The following is a 21365-nucleotide window of genomic DNA, read 5'->3' as shown; positions in this document are numbered from 1 at the left end:
CCTGGAAGTCTGAATGAATCCATGACGACAAGCTGGGTGAAGGAGGGTAGCGGGGAGTGGGCAAGATTGGCACCTTTGTCACCAAGTTAATCCCCACACTGAGCCTCCCGTTCTCACTCTTTCTGTGAGACATCCCAGTCCGACATTTTCCAGCAGCCAGATGTGCATACAGCTGTGCCTCCCCATGTCCTCACTGCTGGGAGGGGACCAGCCCTCTTTTTCCCCCACCCCCATCCTACCCCAAGATTCCAGAAGGGGATTCCAGATGCTAACTATTCTGGGTTCAGCTCCGGGTCCTTATCTTCCCAGCATCTCCCCAAAGTCCCCAGGCCAAGCCTGAGAGAATGTGGGTTTCTGGGTGGAAGCATGGCTCCGTCACATAAATCCACACACTACCTAGACCATCACCCTCCCCTTACACAGATCCGTACTCACTCATGTGTGCATGCATGTACACACACAACCACTGGGCATGCCTGATGGTGGACACAAGCATCTAGGAACATTCTGTCCCAGGGACTCATCAGGGCTGGAGGGCGCAGAGATATTCTTGGTCCTTAGAGGCACCAGGTGCATGTGTGTGTATGTGCTCATGAACATACAGAGGCCTGGAGGAGCCTCCACGGAAACCTTCATAGAGACACATCCATTTATAGGGTGCTTACTATGCACAGGGTATACTTAATGCTCATTAGCTTACCTAATCTTTCCACCAACCTTCAGGGTAAACCTTAACATCCCCAATGTACAGAAGAGGACAATGAGACTCAGACTCAGATGAAGGGACTGACCCAAAGTCACATGGCCAGTGGACCGGGATTCAAACTCTCACCAAGAACACCTGCCCCACCGTCCTCTTCCTGTCTAGCCTTGCCTGGCCTCACTGCCCAGCTCAGGACTCACATCCCTGAATCTGTCCCTGACAGCTCCATCCCACCTGCCTCCCAGCCACCCGCAGCTCCAACTGCCATATGGTCCAGCCACCCAGGGCCTGTACCCCTCGCTCTTCCCTCTTACTCAATGACCAAGGATCTGCTTGGTGCTCACTGGGTGCCAGACACAGAGGAGCTGGATTAAGAGAATAAGTCAGATCAAGCTGAGCCACCACACCTGTGAGCTCACCTTGGCCTAAGCCTCCAGAGCCCCTTCCAGGAGTCAGGCAGCTCCCTCTGTGCTAATCCCAGGGTCTTATAAGGCCAGAGGATGCCCTTTCCCCTGCTGCCCATTTGAGAACTAAGGAACCCAAAGAGGACAAGTGGGAAGCCAACTGAGAAGGGACAAGGCCTGGCTTCCCCTGACGCCACCAGCTCCATGACCTCAGCCAACCATTTCCCCCTTCTGGGCACAGCATCCCCCTCTGTGAAAGGACAGAGTGGGAACCATCTCTCAAGTCCCTGCACCCCAGCATCTAGGGCTTGTTGGTCCAGAGATCAACGTGGGGGTGACACATACATCTGGGTGAATATGTGTGTGTCATCCACCCATCAGCCCCTCAGCACTGGGCCTATCCTTGCTGGTGGGGGAGCACTGAAGGAGGTGAAGGAGGAAGGCAAAGAAAGAAGAGGGAAGGGCAGGGGAGGGAGGGAGGGGAGGAGAGCCCTCTCAGTATCACTGCTGCCTCCCTCGGTGCTCGCCCGCCCCCGATCCTGCCCTCAAGACTAGGAGCCACTCTGGAAATCTGCCTGATGAAAGACATCAAGCATGTAACTGCCGAAACCATTTTCCAAATGGGAATTAATTTTTCCCATGGGTCTCCTGCCAGGCCGGTCCCAGAGGAACCCAACTCCTCACCACCAGCCCGCGCGCAAGTGCGCGCGCGCGCACACACACACACACACACACGCACACACCTTGTGCAGAAACCCGGACATCTATCTACAGAATAACAAGGACACGTCCCAGGCACAGGGCAACATAAATGTGGCTGCTCACATGTGGAAGCAAAGGCAAAGCATGAAATCCCTTAAATATTAGACAGATATGTACACATCACTCAGTACACACACAGGCCCAAAACACACATACACGATCTACAGACACCAGAAACACAGACAGCCAAACACGTCCACAAACATACCACTGTCACAGCCCCCTCACCTCTGTCACCCAGCGATCCAAAACCTGGGTTCACACCACACCCAAATCCCAAGGCCCATGGTGAAAATACAACCGAGAAGTACGTAACTATTCTTAGGGAATCGGGTGTGGGCTGAGGGCGCCCCGAGCAAGGAGCGATACCCCTGAATCTCCCACTTCCCCCAACACGCCTCCCGGGAAGAGTTTTAAAGCCACAGTGGCCGGGACAGCCGGTGCATAGGTGTGGGCCTGAGCAGCTGTGGATGCGGGCGAGGACATGTGAGGACGTGCAAGCAGAGGTTCTGGCTAAGGGACAATGGGACACAGGCAAAGACGCCCTCTCCACAACCCCCCTCTCCTACTCGTGTTGATGGTCAGTTGAGGCAAGGGTCTGGGCCGGCTTGGTGGGAGGCCCATCCTAAGGGGGGTGGTATTGGCTGAGGGTGGGGGAGGGAAGGAGGGTAAAGCAGATGAGACACTTGATTAGCACTCGCCAACGTCCACCCGGCCTGGATGCCCCCACTCCTAGAATTCTCCGCATATCCCAGGTATCCTCCTGTCCCGGATATGACCCTGGCCTCAGAATGCTTTTCCAAGCCCTTTTGGTTTTCCCCATGTTCGGTCTTTATTCATACTCTCCCATGTAACCCTCACAACAATCCTATGAAGAGGGTACTACTATGAGCCCCATTAACAGGTGAGAAAACCGAGGGTCCAGAAGACACCTGGCCTCACTATGACATGTACCTATCTACTCCACAGCATGAGCTCTTGAAGGCCGTATCCTGGCTCGGGCGGTCTTGCCTGTGCTCCAAGGCAGCTGGAGGACAGTGTGCTGCATCCTGGGCCTGTTTGGAGGGCCTCTCTGTCCTTCCCAGGCCACAGGCTTGCCCAAGTCTGATTCCAGTGGAAAATGCCAGTCCGCTCCAGACCCTCTGCCAACAGGCCATGCTGGGGCCAGTGAGCTCTGAGGAGAGCCCCCGTGCCACAGACATGCAGAGCCGGGCCCAGGTCAGCCTAGTCTGAGTCTCAGGCCAAGGCCCAGGCCACTGGCCGGCTCCGGATTATGTGTCTTCCAGGACCTTCCATCTGTCACTTAGCCCTCCAGGCCCAGGACAAAATTTATTTCCTTTTAAGAGAGCCAATGATTTGCTTTTCCCATGTCTCCTTTCCTGCCTTTTTCTTTTTTAATTAGAAATTACTCTCTCAAAGTCCAGAGCCTGGAAGGGAGAGAAGCCACCTGGTCACCGGTCCCCAGCCACAGCTTCCCGATCACTCCTGCCACCACCCTCCCTCCTTCCTGGGCCCCACCCAGGTTCCTTAGTGCCCACTGGACTCAGCAGATGGAGGCTGCCCCATCTCCTAACACCCCGTCCAAGGGGGGAGCAGGGGACACAGGGCAGTGTGGCAGGGACTGCCCAAGGTCAGCCCACACTGTTCTGGCACCAGCCAGTTTGTACAGAAACCCAAGCTCCTGGGGCCCAGCAATGACAAAACAAGTCCCTGGGAAGTCTTTCCCTTCTGGGTCTGGTGCCACATCGGCCATGTTACTCCCAAGACCACAGCGCTTGAGCCAGGCAGATTGAGGGGACAGGAGCCGGGTCACAAAGCAGCTCTGCAAGTAGGGAGCCAACCAGTGCTCCTCCCTTCCACCCCTTCACCTGCCCGCCTGTCCGTCTGTCTGACCGTGGACATACACCCCAGGGGTCAGAAGTTCACTGGCCTCCCCAGAAGAGCATACGCTTTGAGAACTGAGGTCAGGCAATGTGGGGGGCTGTCACTTGCACATCCGTGTGTTAGGCACAAGCGGGCACAGGTACACACCCACAGACACCTCCAATGCACCCTTGTGAGCACAGGCACACACACACACATACGCACACACATGTGTGCCCACACATCTCTCCACGTCTCCATCATGGAACACAGCACTGACCTCCATGGCTTGCATCCCAGGACTACAAACGCGTCCCCCCAGCTGTCTAACTATGGTTTGCCTCAGTTTTAGGAGAGGGGGATATAGAGACCCAGGGCCTCACATCCCATGTCGGGGCTGGTCAGCACCCCAAGAAGGTAAGAGAACAACAAGACTTTGTGGGGAGACTTAGCTGCCTGACCTCTGCCGGCTACCAGAGAAAGCCCACCTCTTCCTGCTTTCTCCAGGCTCCCTTGCTTTCCCCAGTGCCAACCACCCAAAAGCACCCCCTCCCACGGCCCCAGAGCCCACCAAGGAATAAAGAGGCAGGGGAATGATCATGCCCTCACCCGAGTGTCCTGGGCTCCAGCCTCCCCAGGTGGTCCCCAGGCTGGGACCGGGCAGACCCCCTAGCATCAGCTGGGGCCTTACCGTGGAGAGTGCTCCGGGTGATCTGTCCCCCCATCGCAGGCAGCGGGCAGCACGGCCACCTTCGTTTGGCCGGCTGGCCTCGTCACCGAGCCACCCTAGCCGCCAGCTCCCCTCCTCCTGCCCCTCCTCCTCCCCCCGCGGCCAGCAGCCGGCATGGCAGGGCAGAGCCCGCCCCTCCCGTGTCCCCACAAACTCCCTCCCGCACACGGCTCCTGCCTGCGAGGCCAGCTACACACACACACACACACACACACACACACACACACACACACACACACTCTCTCTCTCTCTCTCTCTCTCTCTCTCTCTCTCTCTCTCTCTCACACACACACACACACACACACACACGCACTCACGCACACACAAGCACACCCCTCTGGCCCAGCTTGCTGCCTCCAGGCTCCCACCCACTCCCGGAGCCTCCCCCACCTCCCCGCACTGGTACAGGCAATGGGATCTGTCATGTTTATTTACATAAGGAGGAGGAGACTAGAGGCTTCCTGAAATAGCCAAGCTCCAGAAAGCATTGGAGATGCCCCAACCAGAGCAGACACACACACACACACACACACAAACACACGCACACGCACGTGTGTGCACACACATATGCTCATTCCCCACTTCATCACAGATACACACACATGCACACAACCTCCCCATTCACCCAGGCTTACAGCCATTCACGTGTCATTATGCACCTCCTACTTGCAGACAATGGGCAAGGCAGTGAGGGTTCCATGGTGAGCAAAACACACATTGTCCTATCCTCAAGGGGCTTACAGTCGGGCTAGTGGAGCTTAATAACAAACAGCTAACATGGCTTCTATCTTCTTCCAGGCTTGACTGCAAATGCTTTAGGAGTATTAACTCCTTCAGTCCTCACTGGCTGAGTGAAGAGGTCAGTATTGTCATCAATAGGTACCATTATTATTATTATTATCTTATAGATGAGAAAAGTGAGGCAGAGGCAGGTTACCAACCCAGAAAGTGGCAGGGCTGGGATGGAAGCCCAGGGATCCATGCTTTCACCTCCACGCCAACGGTCCCTTTAATGGTAATGTGTGTCAGCAACCTAACTACCTGTCTGCACCACGCCCCATGTATATGCACAAACCCAGGCTCGCATAAGCATTCACCACCATGCACGCTTACCTACCTCCTGCCCACCAGACACACACTCGCACCGTTACACACACACCTTGCAATGTACCTACTCAACACGCACGCTCCCACAGACTCATGCAGTCTCTAGACTGCATGAGTGTGAAAATCCTGGCACCCCACACTTAGGGGAGAGGTTGCAGGCAGAGTTGCAGGCAGAGAGGGCAGAGGGTGGGAGGAAGGCAGGCCCCTCGAGTCCTAGGCAGGCGTGAGTGCTGGGAGCACAAGGGAATCACCAGAACGACGCTGTTCTGTGCAACGAGCACTCACAGTGTGTCAGGCACTGCATGCACTATCTCATTTGTATTCCAGGTGGGAGGCACTACTGGTAGGTACGTCCATTTTACAGAAAAGTAAATTGAGGCTCTGAAAGGCTCAGGAAATTGACTGAGGTGACCCACCATGTCAGAAGCAGAGTCACGACTCAAGCCTGGGTCTGTGAGACAATCTCACAGTCCATCACGCATTGCAGCTCTCTGCAGGACAAGGGCCTCTCCCGGGCCCCGGCCCAGCCCCTGTCCTCAGGGTCAGGGATCTGGGTTCCCAGGGAAAGATCTGGGTGGGGAGGGAAGGCCAGTGGGCGGAGACATGGGAGTTGGGGAAAGAGCTACGGGAAAGGTAGGGGCTGCCCCATATCATAAGGGACTCAGAGGCCTGGACACTACGAGGGGCTGTGCTGGGCTCTGAGCCTTCACCTCAAGACCCTGCTGTTGCCGCCCGTGAGTTGGTCTGGGGGAGGGGCACTCAGGCCTGATCTAGTGTCACCGGCCAGAGGGCTAGGCAGGCCCTGGGTAAAAGTGTCCACAAGCCCAGTATGCTGATCCTCCTCCCAGACCAGAGGCATGCCTGAGTCTCCTCTCTGGAATGAGCTGTGACACCCAATTCCACACAAGGCTGCCCCTTTGTACAGGCACATCTTGCTGTTGGCTGTGCACAGCCACGTGCACATGCACATGCTCCGTGGCATACACACCCCGTTCTTTTTTTTTTTTTTTCAACATTTTTTATTTATTTTTGGGACAGAGAGAGACAGAGCATGAACGGGGGAGGGGCAGAGAGAGAGGGAGACACAGAATCGGAAACAGGCTCCAGGCTCCGAGCCATCAGCCCAGAGCCTGATGCGGGGCTCGAACTCACGGACCGCGAGATCGTGACCTGGCTGAAGTCGGACGCTTAACCGACTGCGCCACCCAGGCGCCCCCACACCCCGTTCTTCTGGGGGAAGGAGGCTCATTTAAAGTCTAACAGAGGGGGAAACAACCCAAACTCCTTTTGTGGGATAAATAATCATAATAATAGCAAACACAGGACTGACTATGTGCCAAGAAGTTCTAAGCACACTACACACGTTAATTTGTTCAATCCTCATGACAACCCTAAGGGATAAGTTGCATTTTTATGCCCATTTTACAGATGAGGAAACCAAGGCAAAAAGAGGCTGCCCTGGAGGCTGTTCTTAGAGCAGCAGAGTCAACTCCCCTCATCCTGCCTGCCTTTTAATGTGCCTTCCTGGGCCCTTCCCCACCAGCCCCTTTCACATGGCCAGCCTAGTCTTCCCACTCCCTGATCACTAGGAACACCTCTTCTGGGAAGCCTCCCTGGGACCCCAGGGGCAGAGTGAGTCCCCCTTCTTGGAGCTTGTCTCTCCTCTCCTCAAGCTATGCCTCTCCCAAGCCCTTGTCTTACTCTGCCCTACACAGAGATGGTCATGCCTAGCTGTGGCCTTGTCTGCTTGCCCTGGGTGCATCAGAACAATTCAACTTGACCAACACTGATGAGCACCTACGACTATGGGGCAGACACTAAGTTGGGGGTGCAGAGGTGATCAGTAATAAGCCCTGGCTCTCGAGGACTTACAGTCCAGAGGGAAACGTATCTCTCAAGTAGTCTCACTAAAGAACACAGAATCACAATCCTAGAAAAGTGTTCCAAAGGAGTAGGGTTCTCAGGAGGCTTGGGGCTGGCTTTCCCGAAAAGCAAAGGTGAAGGATAAGTAGGTCTATGTGCTATGGAGGTAGATTTGAAGGGAGAGAGCTCCAGGGAGACCTTGATGGCTCATGGGTTACACAGCTAACCCTTAATTTTGGCTCAGGTCATGATCTCACAGTTATGAGATCAATCCCCATGTCAGGCTCTGCACTGAGCATAGAGCCTGCTTCGGGGTTCTCTATCCCTCTGCCTCTGCCTGCCTCTCTCTCTCTCTCTCAAAATAAATAAACATTTTAAAAAAGAGAGAGAGAGAGCGCTCCAGAGAGTAACCATGACATGTACAAAGGCACTGTGGCTGGAGGAAGCCCCACACATTCTAGAAGCAAGATTGGTACAGCTGGGGCAAAGGCAGCAGCAGGAGCCGGGGGAAAGTTTCTGCTGGCAGGCCAAGGTGGTCAAAGGACACACCAGGAGGGCCTTGAAGAGCAGGGTGAAGAATCTGGCCTTCCCTCTGAGAGTGGTAGGGAACCCCTGAGAGGGTTCAGCAGAGAAGCAACAAGACCAGACCTGCATTTCTAAAAGGTCATCCAGCCATCTGGTGTGGAGAATGCACGGAGGAGGAAAAGGCGCAAGGGAAAAAAGCAGGAGTGTGAGCAGGGTTGGGCCTGGACCTGACTTGCCCTCTCTCCCCTCCAGCCTAGCATTATGCCTGCACAGAGCAAGTGCTCAGGAAAGATCTCAGGAATGGAAGAGAATCCACGTAATTTTCTGCAATCAGGACTGGGGGTCAGTAACCAAGCAGGAATGGGGACAGAGCGAAAGTTCAGCAAACCAGAAGTCCTTCAGGTAGGTGGTGGCCCTCACTCTGGCCACTGGAGAGTGGACTGGGGGCGCTTGGACCCTGGGCTTTCCCAACACCACTGTCTAAAGGGGTTCCCCGGCAGGCCTGGACCCTGTTTCCTACAATCCACTCCCCAATTTAAATAGGAAATGGCGACATCCTGTGCCTGAGGGTCCCCCCTACCACCTCCCAAGAGCAGTGCCCAGGCCTCTACAGATGAAGCAGCAGCCAGCAGTGCATGCCCTCTCTGTTTCATTCATTGGGGCATCACAAAAAATTTCATTCAGCCAAAGGATTCTGTTTCTAAATGGGGAGAGAACACCACTGACTTACATCATTCATTCATTCATCAAGTGTTCACAGAGTGTCAACTATGAACCCAGTGGTAAGCAAGGCCCAACTGCTTCCCTACAGAAGCCAAGCAGAAGCCATGCTGGGATCAAGGAATGGAGTTCCTTTCCTCCGGCTGAATTATTTTAGCATCCTGTTCTCTAGAAAGGATGTGAAAGGGAACGTGAAGGCATGGAAAGGGTATGAACAGAGATGGAGAATCTATAAGTAAATCTACAGGAGAGGCTATAAACACTACCGTTTATTGAGCACTTACTATGTGCCACGCACCGTGATAAGTATTTCAAGGACATAATCCCACCGAATCTCCACAACGTCCCTGTAGGACAGAGACCTACCCATCTTGCAGGCAACTAAACTGAGGTTCGGAGAGGCTACACTGAAGGCAAGACAAGCTGGGACTCAAACCCAGATCTGTCTGCATCAAAACTCATGTTCTATCCAGAAAAGGCCAAAGGGCAGGGATTCTTCTTGCTTGGGAAAGAGCAGACAAGGGAACAGTGTGCCTTTTCCTTAAGGAATCAGAGGGACTCTATTTGGAGGCAGAGCCTAGGAGTTTTCCAATGGACGGAGGGTGATACCCCAGGATGGAGCTTTAATGAAGGTGGGGAGACTGAGGACTGGAGGAAGACTGGACTTCCAGTCTGTTAGCAGGAGAGCCCATCCTGGAAATCTTGCAGAAAGTAGACCCGTCCATGACCCGCATGGGGGCTGCAATGCCTCAGAGCCCACAAGGCAGAAGGCAGGGCTGCATGTGTCCTGGGGAAACGATTTGGTCTGGGAGAAACGTTGCCAATCTTCAGAAAGAACCCCTCCCTTTCTGGCTAGCCCCCTGCTGCATCTGATCTCTGGCTGCAGAGAACTTCCGCCCCCTTGGCTCTCTGAGCCAGCTCAGCTCCGGAGAGCCCTCTCCCCTGCCTTGCCTGCTCCTCTTCCCTCTTGGGTGCCATCTTTGTCTCCATGGCAGGCTACTCAGCCCACATCTCTCCTCACCAAGCCCTTCCTCATCCACATCCCCCAAGTCCCATCGCCCACATCCCCAGCTAAACCTGCCCTCTCAGAACTCAAAAGTCCAGGGCAGACCTAGCAGATGAAGAACAAAACGTGGAACAAGTTCACTGAACAACAGCAACCATCAGAATCGCACATTCCAAGATCCCTGAAGGGAAGGAGCCTCAAGAAAGCTCTGGTCCAGTATCACTGCCTTCAAGAAGGCCACGAAGTAATGTGCTCATTTTACAGGTGTAGCACATGAGGCCTACTAAGCTGTGGACTTTCCAGGGTTCACACAATGGATACAGAATAAGGACATAAACTTAGGTTTAATGTCTTCTGGTGCTTAACCTGACGTTGACACTTGGGTCAGGGCATCCAAAGCCATGGAAGATAAAGCCATGTCCGTGTCTCCTGGACAAGGAGAAGGGGTAACTTTTCTTTATGGTGTGGGGGCAGACGGGATTCCTATCTGCAGAGGTCCATAAAGAGAGGTCAGAGAGGGGAAGCAGCCCTGCTGGGGAGGAGCTGGGAGGCAGTTCCTGGTTGCTATAGTATCTTTTTCGTCAAGAACAAGTGATAATTCGATTGAACTGATGAGTCACCTGGCATTTGAGGCTTGAGGCCAACCTGCCAGGGCCATCGTTCCTGGGCCATCGTTAGACCGGGCCTGGTGCCGGAGAACGGGAAGCAGGGACCTCCATCCCAAAGCTTCTTCCCGTGCCCAGAACCAGGACAAGAGTGCACAAAGAGAGCAGTGTGCATGGAGAGGAGGATAAAGACACACAGGGACACAGGCTGAGAGCATGAGCTATGTGCTGCAGAGAAACTAAAGCCAGGGAGTCTATGGGACGTCCTCTGGGGCTGGGACAGGTGCCCCAGCAGTGACAGCTGCCAGCCGCCCAGGATGATGGGAACACAACAGGTGCAGAGGCGGGGGCGGAAACTGAAAGAGAATCTGAGAAAACGGCCTGGAGTTGGCCGCCCCTCCCAGCCCCTGGGCCCAGTGCCAGGCAGCCCTTTCTCAGCCCCTCCAAGACACAAACACACCTACGCCTGCTTCCCAGGGCCAGCCCGGCCAGCCTGGACCAGACGGAGGGTTCACCGTCCATGCTAGGCAGAAAGGACACAACAAGGAAGAAACCAGGTTTTAATTCCCAGGACAGAGTGTGCCAGACGGAGCCCACACCCACAGAGCCCCTACCGGGAAGCAAACATTTGCCTATGGTAAGATTTAGGTCATTGGCCAGGGAGGGTGGAGAGATGTGCCCACCCCACCCTTGCATGGGTTGGGAGCGCTGATCTTATGGTCAGATAGGCAAGCTCTACCTCCGCGTGACTGGCCAACCCCCTGAGCTTCTCTGAGGCCCTGTGCTTGGCTCAACAAGTAATAGTAACTATTGCTGTCGATGATGTTGTTCAGAGACCCAGAGAGCTCAGGAATCTATGTACTACATAGAGGGTCTAAGGTTGCTGCCCCGGTCTCAGCAAGGAGAGAGGTAGGAGGCAGGATATGAACACAGCACACCCAGCATGTTACACCGAGGAAAACAAAGGGAGGAGGAGGGCCTTAATAGACAATGACCATCTACGCCATCCCGTGAGCACCATTTACTCAGCACCGCTCACCGTGCACCACTCACTGGTGCTTTACGTGTGTTACTGCACGCATGCCTGAAATGCAAATACCATTTCAGAGTGCTGAGTAACAGTAGGACTTTCTAAGCAAGCAGATTAAACATCATCCCTTATCACCTGGTTAGTGCTCTGTTTTTGTTCAAGGGCAGAGTGAACTTTCAACTTGAAGCCAGTCCTTGTCCCAGCGATCAATCACAAGTGATAAATTACCAGGGCCTGAATTCGTAAGGTGCTCCCTGAATTATGACCTTGCCGAGGAGGGTGAGGAAGGGCAGACAATGAAACGTTTACGGGGGAGGTGAGGCAGAGAGATGAGACCCAAGGCAACGCGGGAGACAGGACACATGTGCTGGAGCAAGACATGAGCCTCATCCATCCGAGATTGGTAAACATACCCGACTGATCCCGCAGGCCTGTCCGGATTATGAGAAAAGCTGGCAGCTGATAGCAGGAGGTTAAATCCTTCCTCTGCAGGCAGAGACCACCCTCCCCCACCCCACCCTCACGCGCGCGCGCACACACGCACACGCACGCACACACACACACACACACATACCCCAGTCAGATGAAACCATCCCTGGGCTGGGAGGGCCCCCTGGGCCTCCTTCCGCCCCTCCTCCTGCCTCTGAGGAGTCTGCTCTCAGGCTCTCTTCTGCTTCCTGCCCCTCCCAGGTCCAGCTTACTGAGGAAGGGCAGAGCCCAGGACCAGCTGGCTCAGCCCCCACCTCTACTCCTGTGCCCTGGCCCTGCCCCCTGCTGGGGCCACCCACCCCAACAGTCAGACATTGGGCATTAGCGGGGATAGGAGTGTGATGGTGCAGGACCCCCAGAGGCCAAGCCCTGCCAGCAGGGCCACCGGCAGCCAGATCCCAATGATCTGACAACACTAAGTGCTACTCACTGCCACCATTTAAGAGTGTGTGTCTGTCTACATTAGGTGGCTTCACAGATGGTGGCTAAGGGCAGGTTCTGGGGGCACCTGGGAGGCTCAGTCAGTTAAGCATCCAGCTCTTGATTTCAGCTCAGGTCATGACCTCGCAGTTCATGAGATCAAGCCCCACGTCAGGCTCTGCACGGGTAGCCTAGAGCCTGCTTGGGATTCTCTCTCTCCCCTCTCTCTCTGCCCCTCCCTCACTCTAAATAAATAAATAAGTAAATAAACAAATAAACTTCAATAAATTAATAAATAAACATTTAAAAAATTGTTTTTAAAGAGCAGGCTCTAGAGTCAGACTGCCTGTGTTCAAATCCTGGTTCTAACACCTACTCTTCTGAAAATGAGGTTGATGATAATAATGCCTGCCTCACAGGGCTACAGGGGGAGTGGGTGGGGGATGAGTTCACACATGCCGTGTGCTCAGAACAGTGTGGGAGGCAGAGGAACACTCACCTGACAGATGAGAAACTGGGGCACAGAATGTGGAAATGGCAGAGCTAGCATTTGCCCTCAGGTCAGCTGGCCTCCAGGGCCTGCACTCATGAGCACTGGACGGTGTACCTCCTGGGAGGGTGGGCAGCGGATACTGGCCAGGCCAACGATAATGGGTACGGCCTTGGTGAGGCCTGGGCTCGTGACCAAACAGGGCCCAGGCCAGATCAGGGTACAGGATCTGGGAAGCCGTTCAGCAGAGCGGAGAAGCTGGGCTGTCTCGGGAGCTGTCAGAGGGCTGCTGGGGCCCGAGGTCTCAGACTCCCAGCCCAGGAGAGAGGCCTCCACCAGACGCGCTTTACCAGCTGCCCAGGGGCCTCCACCCCTCAGAGCTCCTTAGTCCCACCAGGACTAGCTGCCTCGCCCCGCCCACCGTGATCTCTGACCTGGCTCCCCTAAAGAACCTGTACCCCTTTAGCAAGGGTCCCAGCGCCTCTTCCACCTACAAAACTTAGGAAGGAATTAAGACAAACGAGTACTCAAATCAATTAAGAAAATTACATCTGCTGTGGGCATCTTGAAACACCTGCTGTGGGCCCACAGGAGGAAAAGGCAGCGCTGGAACTCAGCACCCTCGGTGGGGAAATGGGGGCTCAGACAGGTTAGCTACTGTAGCGCAGTCACACAGCTAATATGCACCAAGTCTGGGATTTGCATGCACATCCACCAGACACGGGCGTCCGAGCGCTGGCCTCTCTGACACGTGGCCTCCTGGAACAATGACCCAGCTCATAAAAGTTACAAAAAAAAAAACTTTCACCAAAATCTTACTGGATTTGCAAAAGCATTTGGTATGACAGGGCAGATGCTCATCCCTTTTTAACAGATGAGAAAAACGGGCTCAAGGAGATGGAAAAGAATTGCCAAAGCCAGAAAGCACCAAAGCCACCCAGAACCCAGACCTCAGACTCAGGAGTCTGGGCTCCAGGACTCTGTCTACAACACAGTGCTGCCCTGAGAAAAGCCCCCTTCAATTAAGTAAACACAGCATCCATCAGAGGGTCCCAGGGTGGGTGCAGGCACGAATGTAAATATTGCTGATCCCAATGTCAGCTGCCTCTGGACTTTGGTTGTGGCGTTCCCACAGTCGTTGCCCTGCCCTGTGTGGGTCCCTGCTGTACATCTAAGCACCTCACCTCCACCAGGGTCTGGGCCTACTCCCATATTGGGGGGGGGGGGTGTCAGAGAGGGCTCTGAGTTCTGGGAGCCAGAGCTTTATAGCATACACGTGTCCAAAGGGGAAGTGCAGATTAACGCAAGAAGGTATCGCGTCTTTCAGGCCCTGAGACACAAACACTCTGAAAAGAGAAAGGGAATGGCAGGTGCTCGCCAGAAGCGGGGAGGGGGCTCAGCTTGGCTCTGAAACAGGAGTTTCTGTTCTCACAGAACAAAAGTGAGTGACAGACCTAAGGTCCCTCCAGCCACTGACCTATGCCAGCCCTGTGCCCACTTCCCAGAGGCCATGACCGGGAGCACAGCAGACATCGGCTATGCCAGCTGCAGAGTGGAGGGCAGCACCCCGAGGCACACAGGAACCTGTGAGTGCTGACGTTTACCAAGGACCTCTCCGGAAAGGCTGACGGCTTTTGAGCCCACCGAGTCTCTGAAGGAATTCTACCGCCCCCAAGTGCACCAACAGCCCAAAGCCCAGACTGAGTCCCTGATCCCAACCCCTGACAGCCTCACATCACATCGGCAAGAAGCCCCACAAACAGGGGACCATGACAATGTGACTGGGGACCTAGAGGCCTGGGGACCATGGCAATGTGGCTGGCTCAGTGCTGGCAACCCTTCCCTCTGGAGCCAGAGCTCAAGGTGTGGCTGGACCAAAGGCAGCTGTGGGGACTGTGGTCTTCCTGCCTCAAGAACAGCCCAAGAAGGGCAGAAATAACCACAGGGTGAAGGCGGTGACAGGAAACCCATTTTCCTCCCTGTAGCTGCCCCATCTCCCAATCTGCATGTTCATCCTTTGCCCCCACCTTCCTTTCCTCTCTCTCCAGTATCTCAGCCTCATTCCCCAAGATTCCATACCCTTTGGGGCTACTTCCTCCCTCCTTCCCTCCAGCTGCTGGAGCCAAGGGTCAGGCGGGCCGCGAGAGACCCCAGCAATGCACAAGGTGGCCTCTCCAACACCAACTTTTAGAGGAAAGAGCCTTCCCTGGGAGTCAGGTAAAACTTCACAAGGCTCAGGAAGGTCTGCAGAGGCCTGCTTGCATTTGGAGAGACTCAGGGAGGGTGGCCCCTTTCAAAGTCTATAGAGGTTCCTCCCTCCTGGCAGGGATAAGGGCTCCAAGAGGTGGGTTAATGCAGCTCCTGTGTTGGGCCCCATTGCTAGGCAAATGGGAGCAGGGATCTCTCCCCCAGGGCGTCCCTCTCTTCTCTAAAACAATGTCCCAGCCCTCATACCTTCCACCCTGCTTAGCCAAACCCACTGTTCCTACCCAGAGGGGAGCTCTTTGTTCTCAGGGCCAAAGAAGGGAGGTGACCACATTAGTTTTTGTTGGGGGGTCTATTTTTACTAGTCATGCTGCCACCTCCATATTTTGCTCTATGACCTTGGGCTAGTCAATCTCCATTCTGAGCCACAGCTCTCACATCTGTAAAATGGAGGCACCGGACACATGCATTTTAGCTCTGAACCAGGATTTTCCTGAATCAGAGCTATGGGAGGGAATCATTTGGGGGAAGGCAATTAAGAATTCCTGCACTGTCTGCAATAGCCCCTCCCTCTCCGCCACTTTCCACCAAGGTCTGGTGGAGAGCCAAGGATGGGCCAGGATGCTCTTGGTTGGGTACTCCTCCGCTGCCCACTGCTTCCCAGTCAGTCCTCTTCCTGACCCCACCAGACATGGGTACATCTCCAAGGTTCTATGGCCTGGTTTACCCCTAGAGTTCTACTAGCCAGGCCAGAAGTCTGGTATCATCCTGGATTCCTCCATCTCAATAGTCATTGTGTCCTTCTATAATCCATCCTCTGGCTACTCCCAAATTTCAGGCCACCAGCATCATCTGGACAATTCTTCCTATAGCCTTTGACCTCCCATCCTTCTTCCTCAGGGCTGCCAGTCTGACCTTTCTGCCTGACTAATCCAACTGGTCACTGACCAGCAAAGAGCCGACAGTGGATAAAGTTGACCACCTTCAAGGTTCTCTGTGAACTGGCCCCAGCCCACGGGTCTGGCCTCACGTCCTGTGACATCCCCCAGACCAAGTATCTACACTCCATGCACAAGAACCACATATATACTCAAACATGGCTGCACCTCACATACCCATGGCTCCTTGAACACTGTTCCCCTACCTGGAGTGCCCCTTACCACACTAGGCATTGAGAAACTCCTGTCTCACCGTCATCTCTTAGCTCAGAGGGCCCTTTCCCCTGAGATCACCCCAATGCCCCAGAGCAGACAGGACCCTCCTTCTCCAAGACTTGTCCAGCCTTTTGTGCAGCCCCAGCCCTACAGTGATGGGGAGGGTCCCCATCTCATACTTGGAGCAACCCAATGGCAGAACTTTTAGCTCTAGATCCCCAGCACCTAGCATGGTGGGCACTGGGTAGCACTCAAAGTGTATTTTATGAAGAAAGGAAGAAAAGAAGGAGAGGAAGAGGAGGAGGGAGGAAGGGAGGCCAGGGCTGCTGGCGGGTGGACTTTACTTGGCCCCATCGGTCCCTTATCCAAGCTCCAGAGGGCAGCTGTAAGATCACCCTTCCAGCCACGGTGCCCCAGGTCCCTGTGGACACAGTGGTACCTGAGAGTAAGAGACTGCCTGGCCTAAGACCTCACAGCCCTGGGGGTGCCCCTCCCTGCTCCCTCGGTACTCCTGGCAGCACCAGGCAGTGCTCACTCAGAAACGGCCAAGAAGCCAGGCAGCCAGGTGTGTCCGAAACACGGAGGAACCAGAGCCTTATCTGACCATCTTCCCTGGAGGCAGCAGGGGAGTGTCCACCAGCCCCCAGCCGCCCACTGCAGGTCTACAAGGAGGAGACTGCAAGGAGGAGACGCCCGGAAGCTGTGTGCCTGGCTGTCTCCCAGCCAGTCCCGGATCCAGGCAGCAGGGAGATGAGCCCCTCCAACTCGTTTACATAAACCGTTTATAGCAGCACATTCAAACCCACGCCTTCCAAGAAGAAAAGAGCCCACTGCCTTTGCCTCTGGCTTCCTGGTCTGTCGTTTTTTCCTTCTCTTTCGTTTTTTATTTTAACGGCAGGAAGCTGTGCTTGGGAGAAATCACTACCCTGTTCGTGGCAGCACAGAAGCTACATTTTCCCTCCAAACTGAAGGAGGAGGATGAGCAACCATCCTTCAGGTGTCAGCGACTTAGAGTTCGCAAAGTCTAGGGGCATCCGTGAGCTCATTCAATCTTCCCAGGAACGGCAGGAAGTGGCTACTGCCAGCCCCCACCTCACAAATGAGGAAACAGGCTCAGAGGTTGTGACTTGTGCCGGCCACACAAAACTGGTGAGTGACCATAAGGAACATGGTGGCTGCCTCCCCAGCATCCAATCGACTCCAAGGTGAGAGTTCTCCACCCTGGCTGCACATTAGCATCACCTAAGGACATTACCAAATTACCGATGCTTAGTTCCCATTCCAGACCAATTAACACAGAAACTCTGAAGACAGGGCCCAGGCATGGATGTTTCTAAAAGCATGGTTTCTAAAACCAGGTGGTTTCTAATGTGCAGCCAGGGTTCTAATCCACTGGTATAAACTGATCACAACGGTTTCATTCCCTTTGCCAGTGATCGGATCAAGAACGGCCATGTGGCCCACTTTTGGCCAGTGAAGTTTAGTGGAAAACCAGCCAGACCCCTCTGAGAAAGAGGCACGAGAGAGTGTTCTTCTTCCTCTAGATGCTGTTGTGTCCGATTGTGATTCCTGGCACTGTCATGGCCATGTCACTACTAGTCCAGAAGGAAGCCAACCCATGGATGGAAGAGCACAGAGATGGCAAGTACCTCCCCCTTGACTACATCCTTGCCCACCAACCCTGAAATCTACCCACCCCTGGACTGCCTGTGATCTGGGATAGTATGGCTCCTCACTGTTTAAGCCAACCCAGGTCAGCACTGTTACTTGCAATGACAGCCCCAAGAGAGAGCACTCGCCTTCCTCATCCTCCACCCCAGTCAACCCCCTCAGGTGTTCCAGCACAGGAAGCACACTTGACTGAGGGCCCCAGCTCTGGAACTCTGAAATCCATCCCAGTGTTTGCTCTAAGACCAGGCTTCCCACGGCTGCTCCCAGCCAATGACTGAGTGGGGCAGGGATATAAGCCCTCTGATCAGCGACCATGACTTGGCCTTGAGGACTCCCCAAGGGTCTTGCAAAACTTTCCTTAGAAATGCATTGCGGTCTACCAGCAATAGCACTGCTAGGAATTTACCCAAGGGATACAGGAGTGCTGATGCATAGGGGCACTTGTACCCCAATGTTTATAGCAGCCCTTTCAACAGTAGCCGAATTATGGAAAGAGCCTAAATGTCCATCAACTGATGAATGGATAAAGAAATTGTGGTTTATATACACAATGGAGTACTACGTGGCAATGAGGAAGAATGAAATATGGCCTTTTGTAGCAACGTGGATGGAACTGGAGAGTGTGATGCTAAGTGAAATAAGCCATACAGAGAAAGACAGATACCATATGGTTTCACTCTTATGTGGATCCTGAGAAACATAACAGAAACCCATGGGGGAGGGGAAGAAAAAAAAAAAAAGAGGTGAGAGTGGAAGAGAGCCAAAGCATAAGAGACTTAAAAACTGAGAACAGGGGCGCCTGGGTGGCTCAGTCGGTTGGGTGGCCGACTTCGGCTCAGGTCATGATCTCGCGGTCCATGGGTTCGAGCCCCGCGTCAGGCTCTGTGCTGACAGCTCAGAGCCTGGAGCCTGTTTCAGATTCTGTGTCTCCCTCTCTCTGACCCTCCCCCATTCATGCTTTGTCTCTCTCTGTCTCAAAAATAAAAATAAATAAACGTTTAAAAAAATTTTAAAAATAAAAAAAAAACTGAGAACAAACTGAGGGTTGATGGAGGGTGGGAGGGAGGGGAGGGTGGGTGATGGGTATTGAGGAGGGCACCTTTTCAGATGAGCACTGGGTGTTGTATGGAAACCAATTTGACAATAAACTTCATATATTAAAAAAAAAAAAAGAAATGCATTGCGGTCTAAAATATTTCCATCAAGCTTTCTTCCTTACCTTTCTTCTTACTCAGGGACACTTGCACTGAGGTCTGCTGACCCACCCAGATTCTCCCCACTTCTTCCCTATTTTTCCTCACACAGGTATTTCCTGAGATAATTTTTAAAATAAGTTTGCATGTTTAATCCTCTCCTGATGTCTGCTTAACTGTTTAATACATGACCCACCTAAAACTTGACCTTCACCACTTCCTGCCTGGATCACCATGAAGGCCTCCTAAATGGCCTGTCCACCTTTGAGTTCCCTCCACCCCATCCCAACCCTTCCTACACAAACCATGCTACTTCCCTACTCAAGAACCTTCACTTATTTCTTACGCCGTCAAGTTTAATTTCCCCAGCCTTTCTTTACAGGCATTGCTGACTCTGACCTGCCCCACAAGCCAACCCTGGCTTAAGACTGAAATGCATCCCTGTTGCTTCATGTACATCCCTGTAGAGCTTCCCCATAAGGGACAATGCTGGCTATTTACAGGGCAGAAATGACTGGCATTGTCCATGCCCAATGAACACTGAAACTACCCTAAATCTGATCGCTAACTCTACCCATTTCCACAGAGGCTCCCCAGTGACAAAGCTTCCCTCGGTGGAATATTTACCAAGAGAAATGCATTTTACATAGAAACAACCCTCCATCAGCGAGAAGTGAATCCTCTCAAAGACTGTTGCAATAACGAAAATTATTCACACAGTATGAAAAGGAGGGTAATAAAGGTGAAGATGGCTGCAGTGGTGGAGGAAACAGTAGTGACAAAGGTAAGCATGAAAAGCAGAAACGCATAAACAAAAACTTTTCTACCAGTATGATCTCAATGACATAAATATGTATGCAGTAGAAATGACTTCCCCCTGACCCGCTGCCTTATTAACCAAATTCCTTTAAGAATTGCCTTTGATAGCTAGTTACAAAAACCAGAAATGACATGGATTTTTTAAACACTTAAGGTGTCTTCTCTCACATAGAACAAGTCTGAAAGTACATAGTCCAAGCCCAGTGTATCAGTTCTGTAAGTCATCAGGGACCCAGGCTTCTTTTATCTTTCTACCTCCCATTCCACATGCCACTTCAAGTTTGCTTCATGATTCAGGATAGCTGCTGAAGCTCCAGCCACCTTGTCCACACTCCAAGCAGGAAGAAGGAGGTTCATAGAAAACTAAAATCAAAGGACCTACACCAGCTATCTGCCCCTGCTTAAAGGAACCTTATTCAAAGTCTACCCAACAATTCAAATTTATACTTACTGACCAGAATGTAGTCACATGGCTACCCCATGCTTCAAGGGAAGCTGGGATATGTAGTCTTTTCATTGGACACATCGCCATCGCAAATAAAAACAGGGTCCTCAGCCCTAATGATGAGCTCCATTCCCTCTGGCAAACATTATGAGTGATGCCCACAGCACATAGAGTCTTCAAAACTGGTGGCGGTCTTTCCTGGTGTCCCTGGATGCCTTTCTGCTCCCTCCAATTGAACTGTATGCTCAATAAGAGAAGTTGTGTTGTCCCTGAGTTTGTTTATGACAGGTCGGTATGCCAGGAAACTATGTAATTTATTTAAATATTACATAAAAAGTATGAAAAGTCTCTTTTAAGAGAATGAAAAGACAAGTCACAGACCAGGCGAAAAGGACTGCAAAGTACATATCTAATAGAGAACCCAAAATACATAAGTCTCAAAACACTAAAATAAGAAAACAAACAACCCAATGAGAAATAATGGGCCAATGAGAAAGGAGGGAACCCTGCTGTGTTTATGCTAAGTTGGATGAACCTTGAACGCATTATGCTAAGGGAAATAAGACAGAAAAATATATATATATAGTACTGTATATTATATGTGGAATCTAAAATAGTTAACTCAAAGAAACAGAGAGTAGAGTAGTGATTACCAGGGGGTGGGGGAAATGGGGAGATATTGGTCAAAGAGTACAAACTTCCACGTATAAGATTAACAAGTTTGGGGATCTAGTGTATAACAGGGTGCTTACAGCGAAAAATACTGTATTATATACCTGAATGTTGCTAAGAGAATAAATCTTAAGTGTTCTCACCACAAAAACAGAAATGGTAACTATGTGATGGGGTGGAGGTGCGAGCTTAAGCCAGGGTGGTGATCATTTTACAGATTATAAATGTATCAAATCAACACACTGTACACCTTAACCTTACACAATGTTACATGTCAATTTTATTTCAATAAAGCTGGGAACAAATTTCAGCAGGCACTTCACCCAAGTAGATATACAGAGGGAGAATAAGCACATGAAAAAAGAAATGTTCGGAATTGTTCATCATATAGGGACATGCCAATTAAAACCTTGATGAGATACCACTACACATCTATTCGAATGGCCAAAATTAAAATGAATGACCATACCAAGTGCTGGTGAGAATGTG

At 52.5% G+C, this 21365-nt stretch overlaps 1 protein-coding gene across 2 annotated transcripts in view; it reads right to left on the bottom strand.

The window, feature by feature from the left end:
* NEURL1 (neuralized E3 ubiquitin protein ligase 1) overlaps window positions 1–21365 on the bottom strand; it is a 79909-nt gene that overhangs the window by 29746 nt on the left and 28798 nt on the right. The window contains exon 1 of one of the 2 annotated variants that reach the window (XM_058697675.1): window positions 4424–4558. The exons of the other annotated variant lie outside the window; for it this stretch is intronic. Within the exon in view, the coding sequence (XP_058553658.1) occupies window positions 4424–4457 (34 nt within the window). The 5' untranslated portion in view covers window positions 4458–4558. Of the gene's footprint in view, window positions 1–4423; window positions 4559–21365 lie in introns of those variants that run through there. 2 annotated transcript variants of the gene reach the window in all.

The sequence above is a fragment of the Neofelis nebulosa genome, chromosome 13 (assembly GCF_028018385.1).
Source record: "Neofelis nebulosa isolate mNeoNeb1 chromosome 13, mNeoNeb1.pri, whole genome shotgun sequence".
NCBI lineage: Eukaryota > Metazoa > Chordata > Mammalia > Carnivora > Felidae > Neofelis > Neofelis nebulosa.
The sequence above is the reverse complement of the archived record's forward strand: the minus strand, read 5'-3'. Positions and strand labels throughout refer to the sequence as shown.